This window comes from Xiphophorus maculatus, chromosome 6, assembly GCF_002775205.1.
Source record: "Xiphophorus maculatus strain JP 163 A chromosome 6, X_maculatus-5.0-male, whole genome shotgun sequence".
NCBI classification, from domain to species: Eukaryota; Metazoa; Chordata; class Actinopteri; order Cyprinodontiformes; family Poeciliidae; genus Xiphophorus; species Xiphophorus maculatus.
The window spans coordinates 13,443,048-13,469,682 of NC_036448.1; the positions used below are offsets into that span (position 1 = coordinate 13,443,048).

The window sequence follows — 26,635 nt, forward strand, 5'->3', positions numbered from 1 at the left end:
ATGTCCCTGATAGTTCACTAATTTGTGATTATGCTGTATTTATCTATTTGTTTGAGGAAGCTCTAAACTAAACATCAGGTTTGATTGATATTCATGAGGTAACGTGGGCCGTGTAAGTGGTATTTACATGACACTAAGCTGCCTGGTGGATAAGGTTTGTCAGAGCTATGGCAGTCAGATTCAGCTCCATGAGCTGTGAAACCTCAGAAAGGAAAAACAACATTGAAGACCTACGATTCTGAATGCAACATAACTTTTAAATAACAATTGTTTCTTGTCCCAATAGAAAATGTTTAACGTGACAAAACTTTTCTAAACTGGCACTGCAAATATTGATCCAGGAAACTAGGACACAGCGAGTTTTTGAGAATCAAAGAATTCAACAGTAACACAAGAAATGTACACACACATTAATAAATCTATATTGATTACCATCTTCTATGTGGAAAACTGAAGATAGTGATAACTGAGACTTAGAGTTAACTAAGTCTCAAAACAGTTCTAGAATGATGAAGTCTGGCAAAAAAAAAAAAAAAAACCCATGCATAACTGGGCTTTTTATGGATGTGCTTTAGAAAGACAAGTCCAAAAACCAAATTGCTGAAGTCTCCAGTATCTGAGTTTTATTATGTTCGAGGCCTTGGGAAAAGCCTACAGGTCAATACTAAAGCAGCGTAGTAACTGAAGGGTAGTGCTGGTGACTTAATAAAGCAGACGTATTGTGTGTGAGGAGACAGGTCGATGCGACTCCCTCCAGACCCAATGCATTTTCACAGTGGGACAGGGTTACTGCACTGTGCAGAGTGGGCCTGGTGCAGAGGTCAGCCTTTTCACTTCATCAGCAGCAGAAACCAAAGAACAGTGGGAGAGGTGGAGGGAGCGAAGGGACTGGACATATTATCAACCCAGGGGAACAGCTTGCAGATATCCAGGAGCTTAGATTCTATAGCATCACATGTAACATATACAACATATGAAGAGCACAAGTGAAAGAAATTCAACTGGAAAAAAAAATTAAACACTCATGCAAATGTACAACCTTGCAGCTTACCTTCTCATAGTAGCGCAGCTCATAGTCAAGGATGATGCCGTTGGGTTGCTCTGGTTGAGGCCATGATAGTGTGAAGCTGTTCATGGTGGAGCTGATCTGATGCATGATGGGAACAATTGATGGGGCTGCAAAAATGAGATCGTAAAAAATAGTAAGCACAGTTATTTTATTCCTCTTACTAGTTCCTTCCTAACCATTGTTCCTTTCTTTTTCTTTTTTTCTTGCAAACCCGCTGTCACACCAGGAATCACTACCTCATCATCAGTGGACTGCCTTAGAAACCCTAAAGTTTTTACTTCCTTTATATTTGTAAAGTCCTGAGCCAGAAGATAAATGAATGTGATGCTAAGTTGAGTTTTTTCAGTTTCATGTTTATTTCCAATTTGTGTTACACTTTGTGCAACCCTGGACTCAAAGAGATAGATAAAACCTAACCAGTAGTTTTAAATGGTCTGTTTTTCTTTAGTGCTTTAGCTAGTACAGAAGACACCACCATCACTCATTCATGCACACATTCACATTGATGGTGGTAAGCTACATTGTAGCCACAGCTGGTCTGGGGCAGTGTGATGGAGGCGAGGTTGCCATGTTCCAGCACCACTGGGCCCTCTAGCCACCACCAGCAGGCAAGGCAAGATAAGTGTCTTCCCCAAGGACAAATCAGCAAACCACTAGTTAAAGATGAACTCCTAGCATTGTCGTCCCTTCACAATGATTGTGAAGTTAAAGAAAATTATATATGATTTTCAAACATTTTTTTTCCTGTATCATGGCCATGTTTATTTTTATAAAGCTCCTGTTAAACAATTTCTATGTTGTCACATATCTGCAGAAATCTTTTACAGTAGTATAACATGAAAATGCAAAAACCTTTTAATAAGACGTAAAATCCAGTCTGAAGTATATCTGACAATGGGCACACCTAAGGATTTAAATGTTTTTTACATGCAGGGAATCTACATAGTGTATTTTGGGTGTTAGATTTATTATTATCAAGTAATTCCTGTAAGACTGGTACTTGTAGTACTCAGTTGCAAAATGCGTGGTATAGGTGGCAATAATGTCAAGTTACTATGCTAATACCACACAATTTCTTGACAGATCAAAAAAAAAAGAAAACCTGGCGTGGCGGCAGGCAGGATAAAAAAACAGTAATAATAATATTTTACAAGCTGGTATGCCAATTACTTAATAAAATCTCTTGCAGATTTTAAATATATTTAATACAATTATTCAACATTTGCAAGAATATATAATCCTGCTTTAACTAGAGGAAAATATTGTTGGTAAATCATTGATCAATAATTTTAAATGGCTTGATAAAAGGTTATTCCGGCAATGTTCCAGTATTGTAGGAGCAAATACTATAAATCTCTTGGCCATAATATATATGGTAGATTTGACTCGTCTTTGAAAGTTTGCATTTGGTCTGAGTTTTAGCTACAAATATAAGGACTCTGCCTGAGTTGTAACTGGAGTACCATAACATTACCACTGAGAACTGATTTAAAATTTAATCTGCTGTTGGGTAGAGTAGGTCTGAATATAGGAGTTGTAATGTAATATATCCAAAGTATAAATCATGTTAATGTTTCCTATTCAGTGACTGAGTGTGCAGCCTTGCAAAGCCGTCTGTAGTGGCATGTTGCATTTCAGGAGGTCGAGTGTCACCCTAGCTCTGCCTTATTTAAATAAAGTTGAGGTGCAGGTTGCTTTATGCAAAAGAGGGTCAAGCACACTACAGCCTCTGGAGGCCAAGGGAAAACTTTAAAAAGAAACATTTGGCAACCTATGAACTAAGGCTGTAATCTTGGATATTGTGAAATATGAAATCATACATGCAGTAAACCAACAATTACAGTTTATAAACAATTAATTGTCACATCCCCAAAAACTGTTGATTCATCATGAACTCATTTGTGTAATGTGAAATGTTACTTGTTAAATTCTTGCATTTGTTAAAGATATCAGTAAAGTGTAAACATTTTGTGACGCCAATGAGAATTTTCCACCCGTCAGCTGCCATATGCCTGACTGCACACATGTGGTCAGTCAATTAATCTAGATACAAGGCACCTTGATAATTTTTGTCCTCTGCAATGTCATTCTATCCTATCACAAAAATCATTCAGTACACTTCATTTATGACATATAGTATCTCTGTGTTGTCTATTTAATTTGAGTAATAAGGGAATGGGAATAATCAGTTCTAATCTTCACAATTATCTGTTTACAGTGTTTAAATGTGCGTGTTTTTTTGTTTTTGTTGTTCTTTTTTTTAAGATTAAATGATAAAAATATTCTAAATAGGAACTTTGTTAGCTTTCATGCATATATTAACTGATTTAATGGAACAGATAAATGAATTCAAGCGTAAGTGTGAACATGCCACAACCAGCCTCTTTAATGTGCTAAGATTCACTAAAACCTTCAATAATGTTCAATAATGACTTAAAGTTGCAGTATTTAATATAAAAAATACATGCTTTTTTATATTTTTAAAAACTGTCACTCTGTCATCAAGGAATGGTATGAGATGGATAAAAAAAACATATTTTAGACAAATTATATACTGCAGCTTTAGACTACATTCTATCCTATCCTATAAAGCTAATTTGTAAACATATGACCATTTCTGATAAGAATTCCAGTCAATTTCTGTTCTCATAACATTTTGTGTATTTGACTCTGAACAACAAAGGCTGGTTTTAACCCCACCTGCTGGTTAGCATTCTACTGAAAATCTCTTATTAGCAGTCATCAAAGAGACCTTTCATGATAACCCTCCTTCTTTTGTTTTCTGTAGATTATTCCCAGCTCAGATCAGTCTTCCCTCTGCACAAGATTAAAAGAAAAGATCTCAATCCTCTTGTCATTTGGGATTGTTTGTAAATCACCTTTTGTAGGGAGTTGGACATTATTCCATGACTTTCATTGGGATAAGTAAGTTTGAGTGCCATGCTATTCTCCTGCATGGGAAAATGCAGATGAAAAGGAGTGAAAGGGTCTGTTTTTGTGGATTATGCCCCTGTTGCCCTTGTTGGCTCTCACCTCTCGCCCCTCCCTCATTTCTCCACACAGCGACGAGAGAGCTGAGCTTTACCTCGGTGCACTCCAGCCTCTCTACTTCTCAGGCTAGTTCACGCTCCACTGACCAGGGTGAGGGCTGCCTGGGCCGCATTATCAATTACCGGCCACAGGCACACTGTTCCTGACAGACCCTGGGGATGGGTGCTCCACTCAGAAATTCCTGCAGTGGGGAAAAGATGCCGTGCAGGGAAGCTCTGTTTCTCTGGCTGCAATTCAGTTCATGCTTTCAGGTGCATAAACAAAGTCTTATTCATTAAGTGTTTCTTTTTTATACATGTCTGGATTGAGCCTTGGTTAAATAAAACAAACTATAAGATGATGTTCACTAATTCACCTATTGCTCCATACTTGTAGAGCTAGTCAAAACTTTGTAGGGTTTATGTGCAATAGCAGTCCTTTTAACAAGACCATGTCAAATAGACCTGTAGTTGCTAATTGGCAACAAAGAAAAAGACATTTCTCTTTGTTAAAGAGGCAGTATTATGTATTTCCTGGGCACATAGTGCCATTTTGTAGCACAATTACAATTCACAATTCTGTGTATGCATATTTTATTAAAATGCTGTATATATAAAACATAACTTAAATAAAATTTGACTTCCCTGGCAGCAGAAAGCTATATCACAGTTTCTGTCCACTTTGTTGATAGAGTGGTAAGTAAAGTCTGCAGGGCTCCTCAGACTATGAACATCTCTGTTCATGTGGGATTAAGTGTTTCACATATTTTAGTTGTTTCATCTTTTATGTTTCTATTCAGCAACTTATAGGTTATGTCATGTTATAATTTATAAATATGTCTGAGATTAAGAATGTCAGAGAACTTCGATTTTCTGTTTATTCAGCAAGTACTTAATACAGTTTACACAAAAATTGTTTAAATATAATGAACTTGTTATAGAAAGATGGTCAGCCCTGTTCACCATAACCAATCAATTAATCGTTAGTAGATAAATAAGATCAATCAACTTTAGAATAACTGATTAATTGATCATTTGCACCCCTATTTCAAACACAAGATAACTCTGGCTTCTTGGCAGCATAGTGCCAATGTCTTTCCCCTTCCATGTTTTTGTTTATAGATTTCCTAAATTTAGACAGGAACTGTTATAATATTTTTGAACTGCAACCCTGAACAAAACTGAAAGGATGAATTGTAAATATTTTGATATAGCCCTTTTCATAAACATGGATATCTTGTTAATGTCTCTTACATGAACAGAGCTTGTGATTCTGAGATTAGTTGAACAAAAAAAAGACCATTCACACGTTTTTTATGTGCCCTCATAACCTACGTGTGACGAGCCTGTCAGAGACAATGTGTTGTGGTTGTATGAGGGTGAGATCCAGCTCAATGAAGCTCTGCTGTCCTCTCCAAGTGCGTTCCCATTGTCACCCTGGGACAATGATGCTGACAGTGATTGGTGACTATGTCCCAAGCTTCTCTCTCCACCCTCCATCCCGCCAATCCCTTGCTCCTTGTGCTCCACTTTTATCTGGCCCCACTTGCAGCCCCTGGCTTTTAATGCAGAGCTTGGCTCACCATTAATCAAAGTCAAAGCCTTCAAGCGTCTGACTTAGACAGAAAGAGGGAAGAAGAAGAGGATGGAGAAAGATGGATAAAAAAGATGGTGAAAGAATGAAAAAAAAAAGCTTATTTACCTTTGAAGGTTTAATCAACTGTGTAATACAGATGACAACTTTATGTGTATCTGACAAACTAAACTTCTCTTCTCATTATGGAAACCTTTCTGTGCAGCTGCTATAATTTTAATTTAACACCAAGGTTCCAGCATATTAGACTTCTTGTTGTGCATGAAGGATTTAGAGTTATATTCCTTTAAAACTGGAAGAAAATTTAACCTGCGATAGTCAACCGTAATGCAGAAAAGTGATGCTCTTGCTTTTGGTTGCTTGCAAGTACAGAAACTATAAATTTATGCAACCATTTGTCAACATCAACTGCAAATTTAACATTTACTCAGATCTGTTCATGAATGTGTTCCCAGATATGGACACGTTTATGCACATTTCCAAAGCCAAACTAAAGAAAAACAGTAAAAAAAAAAAAAAAAAAAAGACACATTTTCCATGATTTTAATAAAAGGATAAGCTTTTCTCCAGTTGGCATAAAGCTGTTAACACCAGCTGAGTGGGGCTTATCTGACTAGCAAATAGGGAAATTTACCTTCTGGGTGACATCTTCGAATGAAAGTTTTTAAACCAACAGCAATACTACGACAGAAAATGTGTCTTGCATTGGTTGTACTCCAAACTAGGCTGAATATCTTCCACTACTTCTTTTTTTCTTTTTTGTCATTGAGCCACTTCCAAAATGACAGTGTATATATAAGGCTTTGCAAAAGTAGTGTTACCCTAACTTTTATGGAATAGAATACCACAAAGAAGTACATAGTTCTCAAATGGTCCCCAGTTCCATTAAAAAGCAAAAATCTTTTAACACAAATTGCATGCATTTGTTTTCAGCCCCCATTTACTCTGATAACCCCAGATAAATTCAGTGCAGCTAGATTCCCTGAGTAGTTTAATCTTTATAGAAGTTTGCATTTAATTACAGTGATTGAAAATAACCATAAAGAACAAGAAAACATAGGTCAGCTATAACATTATAGAGAAGTTTGAAGCAGGATTAAGTTATAAAATAATGTCCCAACATATAACATCTAACATTTCTTATCACTCTTTTGGGGGAGTTGCACTTGCCAACATGTATATTGCCCAATATTCTGTCCATTAAATGTACCATTCATTTTCCAAAAGTTGGTGGTGGCAGCACTATGCTTATAGGATGGGGTTTTGTTTCAGCAACAACAGAGAAGCAGGTCAGAGTTGATGGAAGGACAAATAGTGTTAGATACTTGGAAATCTTGCAGACAGCCTGTTAGCAGCTGCAAAAGTTCTGTTGATAGGACAGGGTTTCACCTTCTAGAGTGATAATGATTCTAAGCATGTCCAGTCAAAGCACCTAAAATTAGCTGAGCATCTGTGTCAAGGCTTGAAAATGAATATTTACAGATGTTCTCGATTAAATCTGAACAAAGAGATGAAAAGGCAACATTTTTGTCTCAAAATGTCCAAACTTGTAGAGACATACTACAAAAGATTTGACACTAGTAAGTGCAGTAAGAGGCAGTAATTGTAGTTAGAGGCAGTTCTGCAAATTATTGACACAGTGGGGCTAAAAAAACACTATCCACACTTTTTAGTTTTACTTTTAAAAAAAATTAATAAAAATAATAAACGTTTTTATTACTTTCCTTCAACTTCATAAATATAAACTATTGTTTGTTGGTCTATCACAAAATTCTATACATTTTAATTAAGTTTCTAGTTGTATCCTCACCAAATGTGATAAATTTCAAAGGATGTTCAAAAAAACTTTTGCAAGGTTTCTTTCCTCCTTCCTTCCTTCCTTTTGTAGAATTCCTTGATGGAAAACTTAATTCCATTTTAGTTGGTTGCATTTTAGAAAGAAGTATCAGTATCAACTTATCTTGGAGCCAAGTCTTTTTCAACACATCAAATAAAATAGACATTAGCAGCTAAAAATATAATCTTTTTTTTTACTTTTAGATTCTGTCACACTACCATGAACTAATAGGCAGAGTCTCATATGAGGAGAAAAGTTCAGTCATGTGCTATGCTGCAGTCAAAGCCATAGGTTAGACGACCGCTACCTTATTAACAGAGAGGCTCAGAAGGCCAAGCCAGCCATGACTACATAGTAATGCCTTTCTCTCAAACATCTTAAAGAGGGATCAGTTCAGCACCAGGGACTTCTCTCAAATACTACTGGCTTGAATTATATTTCCAAATCACATCATACAAGGAGGATGCTGAATTTTTTTTACACATATAGGCATATGTATAAAAAGAAAAGTAAAAATAAGAGAGAAAGGAGGCAATTCACCTTGTAAGCAAATTCACACTGGCTCAAATGCATAAAGATATCAATACTATGCCCAGTGTCACTTATTATACAGTATGAATACATCAGAAGTGACATTTGGGTTTAGAAGCATTCAGGTTGACACTTTTTTTTTTCCTCGTCTGCAGCTAATCCCTCACCTTTTGGATCCAGAAACAGGATCTAACATCAGTAGAAACAAACATCAGATGAAATAAAAACGGCATACCAGGAAGCCATGACAGCTTTCATATGATGAAACTCTAGGACACGCAGGGGGGTGTGGTGGGGTCTGGAATATCCCTTAAACAAATGTAAACTGGAGAGACAGAATGAATTGTGTCCTGAATATTTCCTAGGGACATGTTTGCCCAACGTCTCATCTGATTCCAGAGCTCCACACGGTGCAGATGTCTTTAATTCATCTGGTTGTTTGGATTTCAGTCGAGTGTGCTGGATCTCACCATCTTGAATATGACCCACCCGATCAGACTTGTCCAAGGCTGAGGACAGCGATGTTTGTCTTTCTGCGGGAATAGCTCTCCAAACACCAGTCAAGCAAGGCAGGATTGTTTGTAGATATAATTGACATTTCTGTGGTCTAAGAAATGTTTGGCACATAATCTAGGTCAAGAAGGCTGTGCTAGTGAGATCATAGCACTATTGTGTATTAGGTACCTATGTAACTACCTCACATTTGTCTTTCCTTCTTTTACCATTTTAATGAATTCACTACAAGTAGGTAGTGTCAAGTTATGTCAAAATGCAACAATATGGCATAGAAAAGTTTATTTATTTCTCCTTGGACAACAGACAAATATGCCTAAAACTAGGACAGTCATGAATAATCACCTTACAGGGCGCAGTATATAACCTTTCTGGGGTTGCATCTCAGTCTCTGTGGGTGTATGTATCTCCTAGAGAGCAAAGGGCCATAAATGAACTCCTAAATCACACTATTGATCAGTTCTTTTTCTCAGACACACACCAGGATTGAGGGCAGTTAAATGGTCTCATTGGTTCATGTTATGTCCACATCAAGGCCGCCCCCTAAACTCCACTTTTCATCCTCTCAAATCTGTAATAACCAGTTTGCTCCTCTGCTCTAATATTACAAGTTTATGCAGCTGAAGATGAAGTTTCTCTGCCAACCAACAGCTACACTGAAGTCGGTTTACCTTACAGAGGTAAACAAAAATGGATCATTACCTTTGTCAGAAGGCTACTATCGAAGAAGCAGTCCAATTTATCTTCTAAATATCAAAATTAATGATATTTCCAGTTGGACAAAAAAAAGCAATGATTGTCTTTCTTTGAAATTCATCTGTTAACTTGAAGATCATGATACTATAAAATCTTAAAGAAAGATTGTAAAGCTGCAGTTTCTTGTTTTTGTTTGTCCTAAATACTGAAGATTTTTTCCATGTTAAGATAAAACATCCAACAGTGATTTAACAGAAAGTTCACAAGGCTTAGGAAACACATAACGTTTTCAGGACTTTAACACCCATGTTTCTAAGGGGCTCATGACATTTTATTTTCATAAACTTATAACTTTCCGTATGATAATGAAAAATAAGCAGTCCTTCATTCATGCAAAAAAGTTGTAGTTTATATATGTCCACCCAGAGTTTCTACTTTACACAGAACTGGTCAAAGACCTCTCTGTATGTAATGAAAAGAGGTGGAATTTTCCTATCAGCAACTTAAGGTTGACAGCACTGACCCAAATAATAATTGCTCTGCTGTTTCTTTTTGTTAAAAAAAAAAACATATTTTGTTCACCACAAATAAATACACTTAAATTAAAGTCTGGTTGTTTTTTCCTCAAATTTTCTGAATGAAATATATACTGTATGATGCCATACAAACAGGTAGAAGATTAAAAAGATTCATAAACCAATTTTGACATAAATCTTTTTAAACATGTTTTGTTAGTCTAAAATACATGCATAAAATCTGCCTCTACAAATTATCTCAGTCTGGGACAGATTTCTGTTCGACAGTTTCACCCCCCTGGATGAAAGCAGAATATTCATCCATGCATGTCAATTAGCTTACACAAAAACTGCAGTAAAAAATATTCTGTTTTGAGAGGGGGGGGGAGGTTTTTTTTGTTTTGTTTTTTGTTTTTGCTGTTTAACTTAATATTTATGCCTTAAATAGAGAACATTTCCATAATCTAATACAGGTTCCATTCCTTATTGCTACAGGCCTTGTGTCCCCAAAGGAGGACAGTATTTTTCGTCAGTTGCTTTGCACATCCTAACCATGAACTCTTTGTATACCTCTGCATTATCAGTTGCCGTCTGCTAAAAACCCCAGTCGAAGTGAGGAACAGTGCAATTACCAGGTGACAAAAGGGCCACATAAAGATGGACATAGGCCTGGAAGATTACTGGAGGAAACCTCATTACTGAAACAGGTCTCAACAATAGGAATGGGCAATGCTCTTTCTACATCTATCTGTCAGGTGTGCTATTAGCCTGTCAAACAGGTACAGTCAGCACCATTAGGCCACCTTTATAGTCAGACCTATTTACCCCCTCATTTTTCCCACTTTCTGCTGTCATGGTCCATGTTTCTGGTAGAAAAAAAAAATCAACCAGTTTTCTGTTCTGATTTATCTCTCCTCCCATTCCTCTCCGAAGTCCCCATCAGAAAAAGACAAGTGCAGTTGGTCATTATGTTCCTCTGAGAGTCGACGTAATCAAATGTGGTATGCCATTCTCTAGCCAAGGCAAATTTAATTCCAAAATATGCTCCAATCCAAAAAAGAAATCGGGATAACCCAATTATAATTTCTTTGGCCTCAAAGATAAATGTACAGTATGCTGACTCAAGAATTAAAGCTAAAAAGGGACTAAAATAGAATTCATTTGACATGTGGTATTCCATCACTGGATGGGGCAATATATTCACTCTCTTATGCACAGAAGATGGGAAAGTAGAGTTGAAATCAGATATTTACATATGCTGCATATAAAAAAAGCATTTCTCTTTTGCCTGACATTTAGTCAGATTTCAGAGGCCTGGACTTTCATATTAAAAGTACCAAAAGCCTAATGTAGGTCCTGCAATTATGTTTTAGGGTTTTGGACAGATTTTAGCTTTGAGCAGTCTGCTTTCAGGGTGAACTTGCTTGCACACCCAGACCTAGGCATAATGTCTGTTGTTTTGAATGTATTTTGCTTGCAGACCTTTACCCCCAAGTTGAATGACTGATTAGAAATTCTTTAGAGAAATCTTTACATTCCATATAGATGTAGTGAGTGCTATGTGAAGCATATTTTACTTGTTTTACCTTATTCTTATTTCTGATACATTTACTTTCTGTAGCTGGTCATAATGCTTAAATTTTAACATTAGTTTGCAACTTTGTTCCACTTACTATCCTGGGTTTGTTTGTGTTAGAATTATGTTGCAGTTTCAACCTATTTATATGTTTAGGTTAAAGCTACTACTTTTGGACTATTGGTTGAACTTGTTTATTTTGTTTCAAAGTATATTCATGGTATTTGTTTTCCTTTTTACTCACCATTGTTTGTCCCTTGTAGATCTGCAGCAGGTCAGGAGTATGGGAGGGGCCGGCCCAGTATTTCCTGCTTAAATGGCTGGATGATGTCATTGATTACCTTGCTGGGTTCTACCAATTAGAGGGTTTTCTTTTGAGTATTGCTTTGTTTGTTTTTCTTTAAAGTAACTTTTTGAGTTATCTTGTATTACAGGGATTATTTTGCAGACTATTTCATTATGTAGATGAGTTTGTAAATAAGATTAATAATTTTATTCTTGTTTCTGTTTAGACTTTGTTTTTTGTTTTTTTTTCCTGTTTAATTGTGGTTTGGTCCACTTAAGGGCAGGTGTGTTGCCAATTGGCTATAAAAACAGTGAGTTCTTGGAAGCTTGGGAACAGGGGATTCAGAGTCAAATGTAACAAATAAAAGTCATCAGAAGAATCTGGAACCAGTGGCTGATGTTGTTTTTGTGTTCACCTTGCTGATCCTTGACCACACTACTTTACAGAGGCTTCTTTTATGTTTACTAGAAGTGTAGATAGATAGATAGAGAGATAGATAGACTAAATACTTCTTGACATGACAGTTTTTTTTTTATTTAAACAAACTTTGCTCTAAATGTTAATTGGAAGACTAAGTAAGACCATAAATATTACTGAATGTAAAAGGATGGCTACCTCTAGCACTATTTTAGAGCTAAACTTTAGAATGTTAAATTAGGACTGTACATTAGGCTTGTTTCCATCACAAGATTAGGTGAGCAAAAAGGCCACGAAGGAAAGTCCAAAGTAGCAGCGAGCCGATTTTGTCCAGATTAAAATTATAAAAAGCTACACATTTGGTCCGAGCATAAATTTCACAGCTGTGATGTCAAAGAGGAAAGCAATTACTTTAATCCAGACAAGGTGGGCTTAGAAAGACTGCAAATATGTACACATCACCTAACAGTCTCCTCTCGCGCTTCACAGCCCTCATCATTTGCTGTGAAGTAGGCATGAAGGCTGCTAAGCCATGAAATGTAACTCTGCAATGCACATAGTACCAGATTATGCCTTTTGCAGGCAAAATGATTCACAGTAGAACATGTTACCATAATAGAAAATTTGCAGTTTCACAAATGCAAAATGAAATATAGCCAGTGCAGTTGTACTGAAGCTGATCTACTGAAACATGAAAAAAAACTAAATAGATTGAATAAGTCATTTAACTGCATCTAGTGTAGAAGTAAATAATGTAGATTCTGTCATTTTCAAAGCTGCAAAAATGATCATGACATGGAAACACTAGGGACTCACCAGCCTGGTTGGTGGTGATGTCTATGGTGACATGTTGTGCTGGGTATGGGCTCTTGTTGCTGACACCGTTGACGGCTTGTATCTCAAAGCTATAGAGGGTGTGAGCCAACAGGTTACTGATGAAGACCCTGGTCTCTGTCAGACCCAGCTGTCGAGCAACAAAGTCCACGTTGTCATCGCAGTGTGAACAGGAGCGTCGGTCCGCTCTGCACTTCTTGCACACGATGTTGTAGACGACATCATCCCGGCCGCCTGTTTCCCTGGGAGAATGCCACTCCAGGATCACTGAGGTCTCATTCACGATGGAGATCACATTCCTTGGGCTGGATGGAACGCCTGAAAAGACAATATGTTTGTTTTTTTAATTATTCTTTTTCTTTTAGTTTTCCTTTCTTTCCACCCCCAGATGTTTACTCATTGATCTAAAAATAGACAGATACTGCCATAAATGGATGATATTATGTTATCTCTGTATACACTTCCTGAACTATAAATATGTTTTTTATATATTTAAAAAAAACTATCACTATGTCTTGACAGTATATTATTATTATTGTATTATTGTTGTTGATATTATGTCTTTTAAATTGTTTTTAACACTATTAAGAACTTTTTGAGTGAACCTATGTATTTGTTGCTGCTGTTACACCTGAATTTCCCCTTTGCGGGACAATAAAGACTGTTTCTATTTTATTCTATTCTATAATATATATCTAAATAGCAATGCAATGTATACCCAGCAATGTAGATTACCAAGTAAATCATCAACTCATTATCTCTGCCTTACTGTAGATGGGATATTATTTTATCTAGTACTTTTGTTTTGGGCATTCATTGTTTTATGAATTGATTTCTGGTGTTACATAAATAATATTCTCGTTGTTTGGAAATCTTAGCCTGTGTTTCAAATAGTCTAGTCCTTGCTTTTCTTCACATTGTTTTGCTTTTTTTTTAGTTCTTTTTGACAAAGAAACGAATGTAAGTATTATAAACTACAAGCTATAAACAATGTACAATGCTGTTGAATATTTGTTTTTTCTTAGTTCAGTGCCACTGAACTGTAGTCTCTTCCATTACTGTTTTTCTTGTTGTGCTTGGTTCAATTGTTTTACTGTTTTTACCTGCTCAGATTCCCTCTGTGTATAAATAACCAATTAATGACTGGTTACCTGATAGAATGATATAAGTCGTAATTTAAATTTCTCAATGCCTCTTACTTTTATGTCTCAAAACATTGCATTTTAAGCAAAGCTGTCATTGTGCATAAAGCAAAAATACACCTCATATGTGAAGGAGCGAGAAAAAAAAATCCAATCTGTTAAATTACTAATTTACAACACTTTAATAAATACAAGTGCTAATATCAAACACTCTTGTGTGATTCCTCTCAATCTGAAGCACAATTGAAATGGTAATTTATTCTATTCACATGCAGAGATTCTACAGTGAATGTTCATGTCTATCAAATATTGGTTATTTACAAAAATGCAGTGTTGCATGAAGTATTCTTATCCAAGTGGCTCTGCAAATTCAGGGTTTCATTCATTCTCTTATGGCCCACAGCTGGAGCAGAAACTCAAAAACTATATTCAGGGAGAAATCAAGAAATAATACAACTATTGTTTGGGTTGAGTGGTGGCTTAATATCAGGGCGGATAAAAGAGGTCTTATTCAGCCTCCTGCAATTGCAGTGTGATTCAAAAAGAGGTGAAATGTACTGAAATGGCAGTGAAGAAATTTGCTTAGCTGAGATTCATGGTCCCTCAGGCTGCACAGCAGTAGCTCTTTACTCTCAAATACCACACAAAACAAATTTAACAATGTGCCTGTTCAGTACTGCTCAGGACATGAATGAAAAACTCACCTGAGTTTTTCATTCGCGAGTTTATCTTGAATAACTCAAGCTTTTCCAACAGAAAAAGACTAACCTGATATTAGTTTAATTTACATTGACTTTAAACAATCTGTCAATTTGAATGTCTCATCTTTCAAACAAACCATAATTTATTCAGCTGTAACTTTATGTACATTTAAGTGTAATACAAGTCATGATTCTAATCAGCCTTAGAGAACAGAGTCTTTGCATGTTTGCTTACATTTAAAATATCTGTATGCATGCACCGTTCTAGCTGGCAGTAGCCATTATGGAAAACGGTGATAGCATAGAGAAGAAACATGACACAGACAATACATGTAAACAGCTTTCCTTTTCAAAGATATTGTTACATTTTAGGCTAATAAAACATCTATATTCAGGTATGATCTGCCAACTGGGACATTCACCTACACTGAGGGATAATTTCAATATAACATAAAATACAAAAAATACTACATAGAAATAAGACATAAAATATTTCTTTATTGTCTTTTATAATAAGATCTAAAAACAAATCAAATCTTAACCCTCCCGCAGTCTTAAGAGTAGTCATTTAGGCTCCACAAGTTTTTACGCTGTGAGCTTCCCGACAAGGTCGCACTGTCAGTAAGTGCACTTTTATGACGGCTTTTTGTGTGGTTTTGGAAACTGACTGTTTGACGGGTTAATCTCCCAGCAATGTTCCTGAACGTTGTGCTAAGACCATGGGATGTTGTGATATAATTTTTAGTCAACTTTAGCATGTACCCATGCACACAACTGCTTTAGAGTGACTTTTCAGTGGAGTTGACTGTCAACTTCATTTCACCAGTGTAGTTCACTGGAAATAAATAGGTCATTTAACATAGATATAATAAGTATTTGCTGCACAGTCAAACATTGTAAACACAGAGCTTGGGCAAAGAAAGAAAAAGTAATGGTGAGAAAAACTGTTAAGGTATGGGTGCAAATTCAGCAAAGTAAGGGGCATGACCTATATAGTGTGATTATTATGGTCTGGCTGAGAGGGACAGATAGTGCTCAAGCCGCAGGTCAAATGGAACATAATCAGGTACTTGGATGCTACAAGATGCATTGTTTGTGGAGTGAAAATATGGCACAAAGGGGTGTTGGAGTGACAGGAAGTACTTTACCAACTCCCCTGGGAGCCGTTCAGTCTATGTGAGTGTCCTTTGCATCATCCATCACACACTTTAGAAACCCCAAAACTTGCAGTGTTAGTGAAAAAACATTTCCCCTAATGTCTAAACTATATTCCTCAACTACTTCCATGTTCTGTTGTCAGGACTTTCTGTTCCAGTATCTATCAAATATTACAGACCACTAAATATTTCATATTTACTGTCTAAAGTGGGTCAAGATACCCTATATCTTTATTTATAAGCACACAGATGCAGCAATACATTCCTGATACTCCTTGTGTTTGACTTTTTTTTTCTTCTGTAAGTCTTTCTCAGATGTTGTCACAAGATTTATTGGAGATCACTTTGCATTCTTAAAGGTGTCAATTTTGGTCAAATATTGTCCAAGTCTTTACAGACGACACATGGGATCCTCTGTCTCAGTGCAGGTGAATGGTTTTAGGGTCTACTGCTTTGTTTCTTTACCCTACCCTCTCAGGATATTTTAATAAAGGTTAGATGACATCTGACACCTGACCTTGCTTGTGCAAATTAACAATTATACTAAGCTAGAAAATATTTTTGGCCTAGTCATCAGACAGTGATCACAGTGTTAAATGCATCACTGAAAGTTATATGAAAGCCAGTTGTATGCACATATATCAATGATTTAAGATTTAGAATGCTGATGAATCGATGAACAACCTGTTGATGTTTGAATACAGTCTTCAGTCATTTGTCTTTTCTTTTTTTGTCTCTCGGCCTTTGTGTATTTTGAAACTCTTATTACAATCCACCAACACAAAATGTAACCCAATTTCATTCTCAATCTTAAGATGTTGTTCTGGAATGTACCACAAGCAATCACATGTGACAGTAGTTCCTACTTTTCAAAATTTGTTTCTTTGTATTTTGATTTTGGCTTTCAAAACTCAGTTTAGCTTTTAATTGTCAGATATGGTCTTGCTTGTGGTTGTATTGCTTTAACTGAAGAATTTCTGACATATATTACCATGTATTAATGGTACACTCACGGAAAGTGCAAAGTGATTTAAACAGCAGCTATGATGATGTAACAAATTATGAGGAACTCCATGAAGAGATATGACATGGAGTCATATCACGGTGCGTCATGGTGGCATAGCATGATACTGACTAAACATTTTGATTTAAAAGTGTAAAATAAGTGTTTTCCAAGAAAACAGGAAAAACATGATATATGATATGTGAAGTATTTATGGGCTTCATTTGTATTTAGGCTGATGGTAATGCTACCCCTAACTGAAAATAACACAAGATAATTATTTTAACATTATTTTGAGCTGCTTATGTTTTCCAGAAAATCTTACAAATGCTTATGCTTGTTAAAAATTACACAAAGGTTCTGCTTTATGACAAGCAATTCTTCAGTCAACAGTCAAATACATCACATCAGTCCAGCGTGAATGTGTTTACATCAGCTGATATTGTGTTTTAATTCTGCAGTTCAAGTAATAAGTAATAACACTTGAGCGTCACATGTAGCAACCAAGAACAGAAATCTGAGACTTTAGCTCCATTCATTTACACCACTGCTGAAGGAGGAAACTGGCCAGCTAAGAGAAGATTTACGTGATTTCAAGAGCAAATTAGGAAAGCTAATACCAACTCAAGGACAAAAATCAACAGCTTACTGTGGTCTCTCTTTTCAGAGGGAAAATAAAAACAGAAAGTTAAAAGAAATCATTTGAAATAACTTAAATAATGGATAGAATAAAAAACAGGTTCATGCTTCTGTTGTCTTAAATTGTAAGTTTTGTTTCCATTATAAATGCAGAGAAACGGTTTAGACTAAAGGCTATTGAAAGAAACAACGTAGAACACTCATCTATGCATACATTTATCAGACATTTACAACACTGTGTGTTCATATTACATGTTTTACAATTATTTCATGTCCTTCACAAACTGGTTTGAGGAGGTACGTAGGACAGTTGGATTCAAATATGTAAATACACTAGAATGTATTTATCTTTCACTGGGACTTTTTATGATGAATTTTGCACATGAAAAAATTAACCTGGTCGCTTTTATTTTTTTCCAAATTTTTATGCATTCAAATGTTACTTGATTACAGATGACTCGTTTATACACATTGAAGGAATATTTTCAATTTTTTCACATTTTGGTCACTTTCTCTTTTCCAATACTGCTCATGATACATGATTCTCTAGCATAGCTATCTGCTATGGACCAATGAGCAGAGGTTTAACAGCATGAGTCAGTTACTACGGAGCCTATCAATCGACTCTCCTGACTCACATATTGAGAGAATCCCCATGGCTCAGCATGCTAGCACTGGCTGACCTTTCCTCACTGCTCTCACATGTACAAAACAATTCTTTCCTCTCACTGAGACTCATAAGAAACCAGAAACAGTGTCGGTCACCTGGGGGCTTAAAATTCAGAGAAGCGACCAGGAAGTTGCAAAGAAGAATGCAAAGTTCTGGCCCAAAAGTACTTACTTTGCTAGGTAGCCTGACTAAGAATGTTTGGCTTCCTGCTGTGAGACGGAACACTTGTGGTGTGCCTACCCTAAGGCAAAGATTGAAAACAGTGCAAGACAGAGAACAGGCAGAAAGGAGGGGTAAGGGATGCATTGGGGAGTTTGAAATGTAGCCCAGATCTGGTATATTCAGAACCCTGAATGAAGAAGCTGGTGTAGGTGGGAGGATACACCATGAGGCCCCCTGCTGCGAGAGCCAGGGATTGGGCAATCCGTCAGCAAGCTAATCAAGCTGATTTGGAGCATACAGGGACCCGGGCTTCAGATGCTGGTGAGAAGCACTTAAGCTACAGCTTCTGCTCCTATATACTGGTCTGATTTAAGCTACTCTGGCAGCGCTCTTATCAGGACCCACAGTATTAAAGAGATTCTTACTAGGATGATCTCACTGGCCCCCCTGCTGTGCTGCAAGGCACCCACAGCAAATCAGGCTGCACTGCTATAGTAAGTTGAGCCCTTCAAAGGAAGCTGTGATTTTGCTGGGAACTTCAGGTTTTTTTTGTTATTATTGTTTTTTTGTTGTTGTTGTTTTTGTTACACCTGTATATTTTTAAAATCAATAAATGAAAAGAAAACAACCTAAAACAGTTTTAATATTATTATTTTATTTATTAAGGGGGAAATCTATCCTAACCAGCATCTCATTATGTGAAAGTCATGAATTAAGTGTGGCTAACCTCAACTATAAAAATAAATAAATGTATATCAATTTCAGTAGTCACACAAAGGTTTACCACCAGCCCTAGAATTACATAAATGGAAAAACTGTCTGACAACATAAAGTAAGCTGAAAACATCTCTAAAGTATAACACTATGCCACCATCTAAAGCACAGATGATAAACATAATCTTTGAAATGTATCAGTCTGGCAAGGGTTACAAATTCTCTTGTAACTCTTTGCAGTGAGAGTCCTTTTTCATAAATGGAGAAAACATAAAACAGTATTTGTGAGGACCGTTTCCTGGCATAATCATTACATGAACGCTTTGACAAGTCATCCAGGAGTTCACAAAAGACCTAAGAACAACATTTAAAACTCAGCAGGTCTCACTTTTCTCAGCTAGGGTCAAAGGTCATAATTAACATTAAGAGTCCGCATAAATGATTGTTTCAAGCAGCAACAACAACAAAAAACACTATTGATCTAAAATAACAGAAATGAATGTCCCATATTTGCAAAAAAAAAAAAAAAAAGTAAAACAACAGAAACAAAACATAAGATAAGAACTGGTCAGTCTTAACCATAACAACATATCAAATGATATCTAGTATGTTGAAAACTTAAATATGCAGATTGTTTCCCTGTTGAGTGAAGAATGAGGGAAAATAATCTAGCAAAAGAGAGAATAAAACCAGGGGAGGGGATAACGTTTGAATGATTGAAATCAGAAAAAAAGTAACAGGCTGCTTAAGCCATGGGGAGCTGTTCCAGATAGACTGTGGGGAGCCCTTGTGGAAATTGCTTAGGGAAAATGCAAGGCCTCGAGGTAGAGCCAGATGCCATAGATGATAGAAAATTTGCAAATTTGCCATAAAAGCGTGCAGTGTATTGGAGAGAACAGAAAACACAGGATGAAGCATAAATATCTTCTCGCTGCAACATCCAAAACCAAAAGGTGTTGATGGCAACAGATCCCGTCATGCTGCACTGTACTATCTCTGCAGCTTTAAGACAATCATCACATTTATGGACACATACAAAGCAAAACTCTAACTACAAAATATGCTTACTAGATGTAAAGGTTATGTATCTGGAAAAATAATATGACCCTGAGCCCATTCTTGAAGCCAATTAGCCAAATCTTTATTAATAAATCAGGAATTAATTAACAGATAACCAGCCAGCTAATGCCTCAAGGTCTGCTCTACAAATGAGAAAAAAACAATTTATATACTCCCCAGTGTCAGTAAATGAAAAAGGAAAGTAAGCAAACTTTTTGGAGGTCTTCTCCTGTGTAACTCTGTGTCAATAGGGACAGCAAGAAAGCTTAGCATATTGCTTTTACATCATATTAAGATAAGAACGATGCTGTGTAAGGCCTTATTGGATCTCCAGCGGATAACGGCAGGACAGTGTTGAAGCTTCACAGCATCTGCCTGAGTAATTAGGACTTCAGGGGATGATAACAGATAAACAAAAAAGAACAACAGAAAAAAATGGGAGAGGAAAAAAAAACACAACTGCAGGGAAACAGAAAAAGCTCATTGGCACAGTGATGGAGATGTCAGCAATGCAAACCTCCCCTTATGTGATTATTACAGCCATACTGGAGAGTTGGTTTGGGACTTAGATACAAACTAATTTAAATACAGGAGCATGTGCAGGCTTGACAATAGTAAGATTATAGCTGGCCAGTTTTGTTTTTTATATATATTATTGTCAACCCTACCCCTTCAAAACAGAAGTATATCAAGTTCTTATAATAATACAATATCATTGTGTCAGAGTGAATGAGTGCAACATGCAACATCATGTATGCCATACTCACTGGTGCAGGGTTCATCCGGTTGATCAGCGTCACCACGGTAGTAGCCATTGCGGCAAACACAGATGGTGGCAGCTTCAGCTGTGGATCGGCTGTTGGGAGGGCACTGCAGACAAAGGCCTGGACCCTGGGTTGATTTGAAAGTACCTGGTGGGCATGCTGTGACAAGAAAAAAACATATTGTCAGAAAACAAACAAAGGGGAAAAATTAATCATCCAAACACTGACAGAATGAACCATATTAATAACAATCTAAGCTGACATGTACTCCTTTTGGATCTATTTAGTTTCTCATTAATAAACACTGTGATCTAAGGAATTATGCCGTAGAGATTTGACAGGTAGAAGGTTCTATGTTGAACATTAGATTTACAATTATTAGGTATTTTGTGTTAGACATTGTTATATTAGTACTGTAAATATTATGTTTTTTATGTTATGCTGAGAAACAGTAATCAGAACATTTACCCACATTTTACACTGCTTGTGTCTCCACCCTGCTCCACCATGGAATGCACTCCACTACAAATATGCACCCATTATAGTCAATAAGGGCAGTTAGACTGCTGAGTGACAACTTTGTGCACAGCACCTTTGCTCTACCATCCGTAAGAACTGAGCCTATTTTTGCTGGACACCAGAGCAATTGTGGCTTCAAACTTCAAAGATCCAACAGGAAATTCATGAGCCAGCTCTTCACCAAGACAGACTACATGTGCTCAAAATACTAGCTATATTAATCGATATACATTCATACACATACGTTGTCAACATGTATTGTTTATGGCTATGCATAAAAACAAAACTTGTATTTAATTCTCAGTCCAATTAAGTCAAGTTGCAGTACGAACGTAAGTCAAGGCAGACAAAGTGAGGAAACAATGGATGGAAAAAGATTAATTTTGAAAGTTGAGAACTACAGTGTTTAATATGACACGATTCATCCTTTTTACCACTGGCTTTATCAAGTGATCTCATTTCCCACACATATTTATCTGTGAATTTCTGGGGTTCACAATTTGGGACGAGGCACATAACATTTTAATCAGGAGAATCAGGAATGTCTCTATTCTGCTGGCGAAGTGCACAGCAGAGAGGAGACTCTGTAAATCCGGATAGGGCTTAACAAGTAAGGAAAACAAAAATCAAATCTTTTAAAATGTTAGTAAATGCACTACCAACAAATCTTACTGGACCGCACTGACCACAACACTCTTTGCTATGGAGGTTGTTGCTGTGAGACAAATAATTAGTATATTTTGTTTTCAGAAATATTGAAAGAGGATCCACAAAATCTGCAAGTAGCTATTTAAAATGAAAATATATTAAATGAACATCTAACAATAAGATTAACAACCATAACTACGCAGATGATACACAGCTCTACATTATGATGTCCCAGGTGACTACAAATCCTTCCAAGCACTAAACAGATGCTTAGAACAAATCAATATGTGGATGTGCCATAACGCTCTCCAGCTGATCAGAAAAAACTGAAGTGATCTTTAGACCAAATGAGTAATCATCAGGAGTCAGCTTCAGTTGTTACAGCTGGAAACTACTGATAAGGCCCAAAATCTGGGTCTAGTGATGGACTTGGGCCTAAACCTTAAAACAAATATAGAGACACTTACAAAGCTGGCCTTTAATCACCAAAAAGAAAATTTCTAGGATTAAATGACAAATGTCCCAGTAAGAGTTGGAGAAACTCATCCATGTGTTCATCTTTAGTTGCATTGATTGCTGCAACACTGTCTTTATAAGTCAGCCTAAAATGTCAATCGGTCAACGACAGCTGGTTGAGAACACTGCTGCTCACATTCTCATTAAAACTGGGAAATCAGAGCACAATGCCCCATTTCGAAAGTCCTTAAAACAGGAAAGTTTATGAATGATTGAATGGCTTAGCACCAAAATACATCGTCAACTTATTGTCCTTGTATCAACCTTCCAGACCACTCAGGTTTTTTTGATTTAAGACTTCTGATTATAGTTCTCAAAGGAATATGAGAATCAGCAAAATTTGGTCAAAGATTTGTAGAAATTGGCTACAAAACATCTCTACTCTAAGCTATGCAACAACTTATTTCACAAAATACTTAATTTACATGAGTAATTACTTTAAAAGCCCTCGTTTACTACATTTAAGAACTCCAGATCACAACTGATTTGACTCATCATGCAACAATTCAAATGGTATTTGTCAAATAGTGTGTTTGACATATACTCTATTTGTTTAGCCCTACTAACCATAACCCAAATGTGTTATGTTCAAAACTGAAATCCCCCATACACACAAGCATTTTTCATTCTGAATATATTAACAAACATTTTAAAAACCGATGCATAGAGGGAAACTGTTTATCACCTTGTCCAGTGGCACTCCCACACAGGAACATACATAGCCAAGCAACAGTCAAATTTTGGATAGAGTTCATACATTCTTGGCCACAGCTGTGCAAAAATTCATTCTGCGGTTTAACCAAGACTTCAAACATTCAGTTAGAGTGATAACATTACCTTTAATACCACAAAGAGTGAGAATACTTCAGCAGTCTCAGTGGCACCAATTTGTCAGAGTTGCAGTGAGGTGTCAGAGTCCTACATTTTAAAGGCTGTGGTGGAGGACAAAGATTATTGTGGCTGATACCGGTGCCCCTAAGTGAAGGCAATAACCTAATCCATTTACTCTTGCGCCTCAAAAGGATACAAAGCTGAGGAGATTCTGTGCAGTGTGGAAGGGTTTAATGACTATAATAACTATGATAAATGTCTGGTATTTTAGCAAGCTTACTGCTGGGGGTGGAAGCTGTGGTGTAGCTACACTCTTAAGGGGGAAAGGGTTATAAATTTAATGGGACAAGGCTGATTGATTGCAACAGCTTGACTGTAGATGTAGGGTATGCTCATACTGTGTAAAAACAATTTTTATTCCTTTTTATAGCACTTAGGCAGTAAAAGGGAGAATTAGTCAGAGAAATATGAACACAGTCATGATAAGAAAACAAGAGAAGAAAGTTTCAAGATTTACAGACAAGTACAGAGTAAGGTAGTACCCTGTGGTAAGTGTTTCAGGCTCTAAAAGCTAAGACTTAATAAATAAGTACTGAATTTGCTTGCAACAAAATGATTACATTGTCTATGAGTAAGAGCCTTTTAGCTTGATATGAAGAGGTTTTAATGGTCACAATGAAAAGGAGCTGGTCCATTTCCTCTGCACTGACTGGTCAAATAGAGGGAAAATGCATTTTATGCGAGGGAATCTTTTTAATTCATTATCCAGTTATTTTGTATGATGCAATTAAAATCTGTTCTGCTTAATTTAAATGCTATAATGGTCTGTTTAAGCTTAAAGGTTCTGGTCTATCTTATATAAAGGCTGATACCTGGTCTTATGAATCCTTTTTTCAAACTACTGAAAAACCCTCCCTGGCTTTTACTGATAGTGATACAGAAAGAAATCCTGCTGAAACAGAGAAAATAGCATGCAAACATAACTGAAAAGGCTACCTCTCTAGAGGATGCTTTTCAGTCTCCTTTGCTGTGCCCAACAGGCACACCAGAGGCTAACTGACTGACTTACTGTCTAGTCACACAACACTGTTAACATTTTTTTATATACAACTACATTTATTAGCCTTATTTAAACAGATAAAGTTCATTGAAACCTGGGAACTTGATTTCCATACGAGATAGTATTGTTAGAGCCAAAATAAAATCAGTAAGCATACATCGCTGAATTATCAAATAAAAACAGAAAACTCTAGCAAAAAAAGCATGGGAAATCAGGTAATATGAGGGTTACTCTGTTGTCATCCTGTGGCAGTTTGTTCAAATTTGATGGAACATTGTGATTTTTTTCCCAAAACCTATACAAACTGAGGGGACAGTAAAACTCTGAGAAACACAGTTTTTTTATTTAAAAAAAATTGTTTAAGAAACAAATAGAAACATACGTAAAGATGTAACTTTTATTAAACAATAAATATAATTTTATATATTTGTTAAAACTGTAACTATGCTGTAACAGCATGGTATGAGACAGATACAAAATTGCTGAATAAAAAGCACAGATTTTGCAATAGCAATAGTGCAATCTCCAGAAATGCATCACTCTTGGTTAAAGAGTCACAAGGAACATTGTCAACCAGCCTGTGTATGCATTGCTAATGGCAAAGAAACAAGTTACTTGTACAAGAAAACCTTTTTATCCACCGTCATCATTGGGCATTCAAACTAGCTTGAGCATTCGTGGGAGAAGCTGTAGCATAGCAGAGAGTAGGGGAACAGGTGTGAGCAGCACATACACAAGCCTGATTGACAGTGATAAGACCCTCCTCCTAGACCTGATTTGATTGTTTCTCACCAAACTGTGTATTTCTGCAGTTAGCACTAGGAGCACTGGGAGAAGGCAGAGAAGGTTGACATTTTCACAGATTATCTGTCTCATACTATACTTTCACAACATAGTGACAGTATTAGTGATAAAATTGTAAAAACATATTTTTTTTAATAAAAGTTACATAAGTAAGTCAGTTAGTGATTTCCATAGGAAACCATGAGTGCAACAACACACATGTGGACAGTAAACGGCTGTAACCTAAAACGTTTAAAATTCAATGGCATGTCTGTCTGTGATTGATCTCAAAGTACTCTGACTTACTTACTGTCTAGTCACACAACACTGTTAGTAGGCAGTAGGCTCATTGTGCAACAAGATCATTTTTCCCACTAAGTGAAAAACATGATTTACTGCCGTAAAATAATCTCAGTTTTTAGAGTTGTTCAATGTGAAACTTAAAAGGAAAGTTGTGATTAACTAAAATACCAAAAGATCTATCGCAAATTAATACAGCTGGTGCATCCTGTGTTTACAAAACAGGAGCAAGAAGTGCAGACATTTTTCTTTTTTTTTTTTTTTGCATAACAATAATTAGCTCTTATTTTTTTTAAAGTCTCTACTACCAATTTCAATTGGGAGAACTGTAACTGATTAGTGTTAAATCCAGCTAGTAGACAACCAAACACCAGGGAGGCTGTACAATAATCACTGAGATGGAGAAGCAAATCTTTATCATTCTGATCCACATTAGCAATAGCAAAAGAAAAAAAATAGCAATAGCAAAAGAGCTGGCCCTAGTACTTTATCTTGAAGGACAACCTTTGTCACATTTAGATGATAGGAAGAATACTACTTAGTATGCACAATGCTTATGATTAAAAAGATTTAAATCTGGTCTCAGAGGTATGTATCTGAAATCTACAGAAAGATAAGATGTCTTATTGTTTTGTACAGTGTATACATTTGACACGTGTGTCCTCCAGAGATTTTTTCAAACATATAGCTTGAAGAATAAAATTGATTTTTAAACAGTTTCTGGTTTGTCTGACACTAAGATAGAAAGGACGAATATCTCAAGATCGAAAAGTACATGAAAGAGATACAAACCAAATTGCATGACCTGACTACAACGGTCATGAAAACCACATCAGGGAACAAATCCCCTTATGGAGAGAAATGTTATGTCTAGACAGAGCTTGTAAGGGCAATGTAAAAGCAAAACTGTGTCTGTAAGTGTGAGTGGGGCTCCCGTTTCATGTGGGAGAGGAGGTTTGCAAAGTGTGTTGACTTTTACCGGATTTTACATGTGATAAGATAAGGCTCCTCGTACTACAAGCATACTGGGACTCTGTAAAAGAGCTCCCTTCCCATATGTGGAAGAACAA

At 36.5% G+C, this 26,635-nt stretch overlaps 1 protein-coding gene across 2 annotated transcripts in view; it reads right to left on the reverse strand.

Moving 5' to 3' along the window:
* LOC102235277 (ephrin type-B receptor 1-B) overlaps positions 1-26,635 on the reverse strand; it is a 177,079-nt gene that overhangs the window by 46,877 nt on the left and 103,567 nt on the right. For both annotated transcript variants that reach the window (XM_023335810.1, XM_014472440.2), the window contains exons 4-6: positions 20,912-21,067; positions 12,880-13,215; positions 1,052-1,176 (exon numbers count right to left, since the gene is read on the reverse strand). In XM_023335810.1, the coding sequence (XP_023191578.1) occupies positions 1,052-1,176; positions 12,880-13,215; positions 20,912-21,067 (617 nt within the window). The remainder of the gene's footprint in view (positions 1-1,051; positions 1,177-12,879; positions 13,216-20,911; positions 21,068-26,635) is intronic.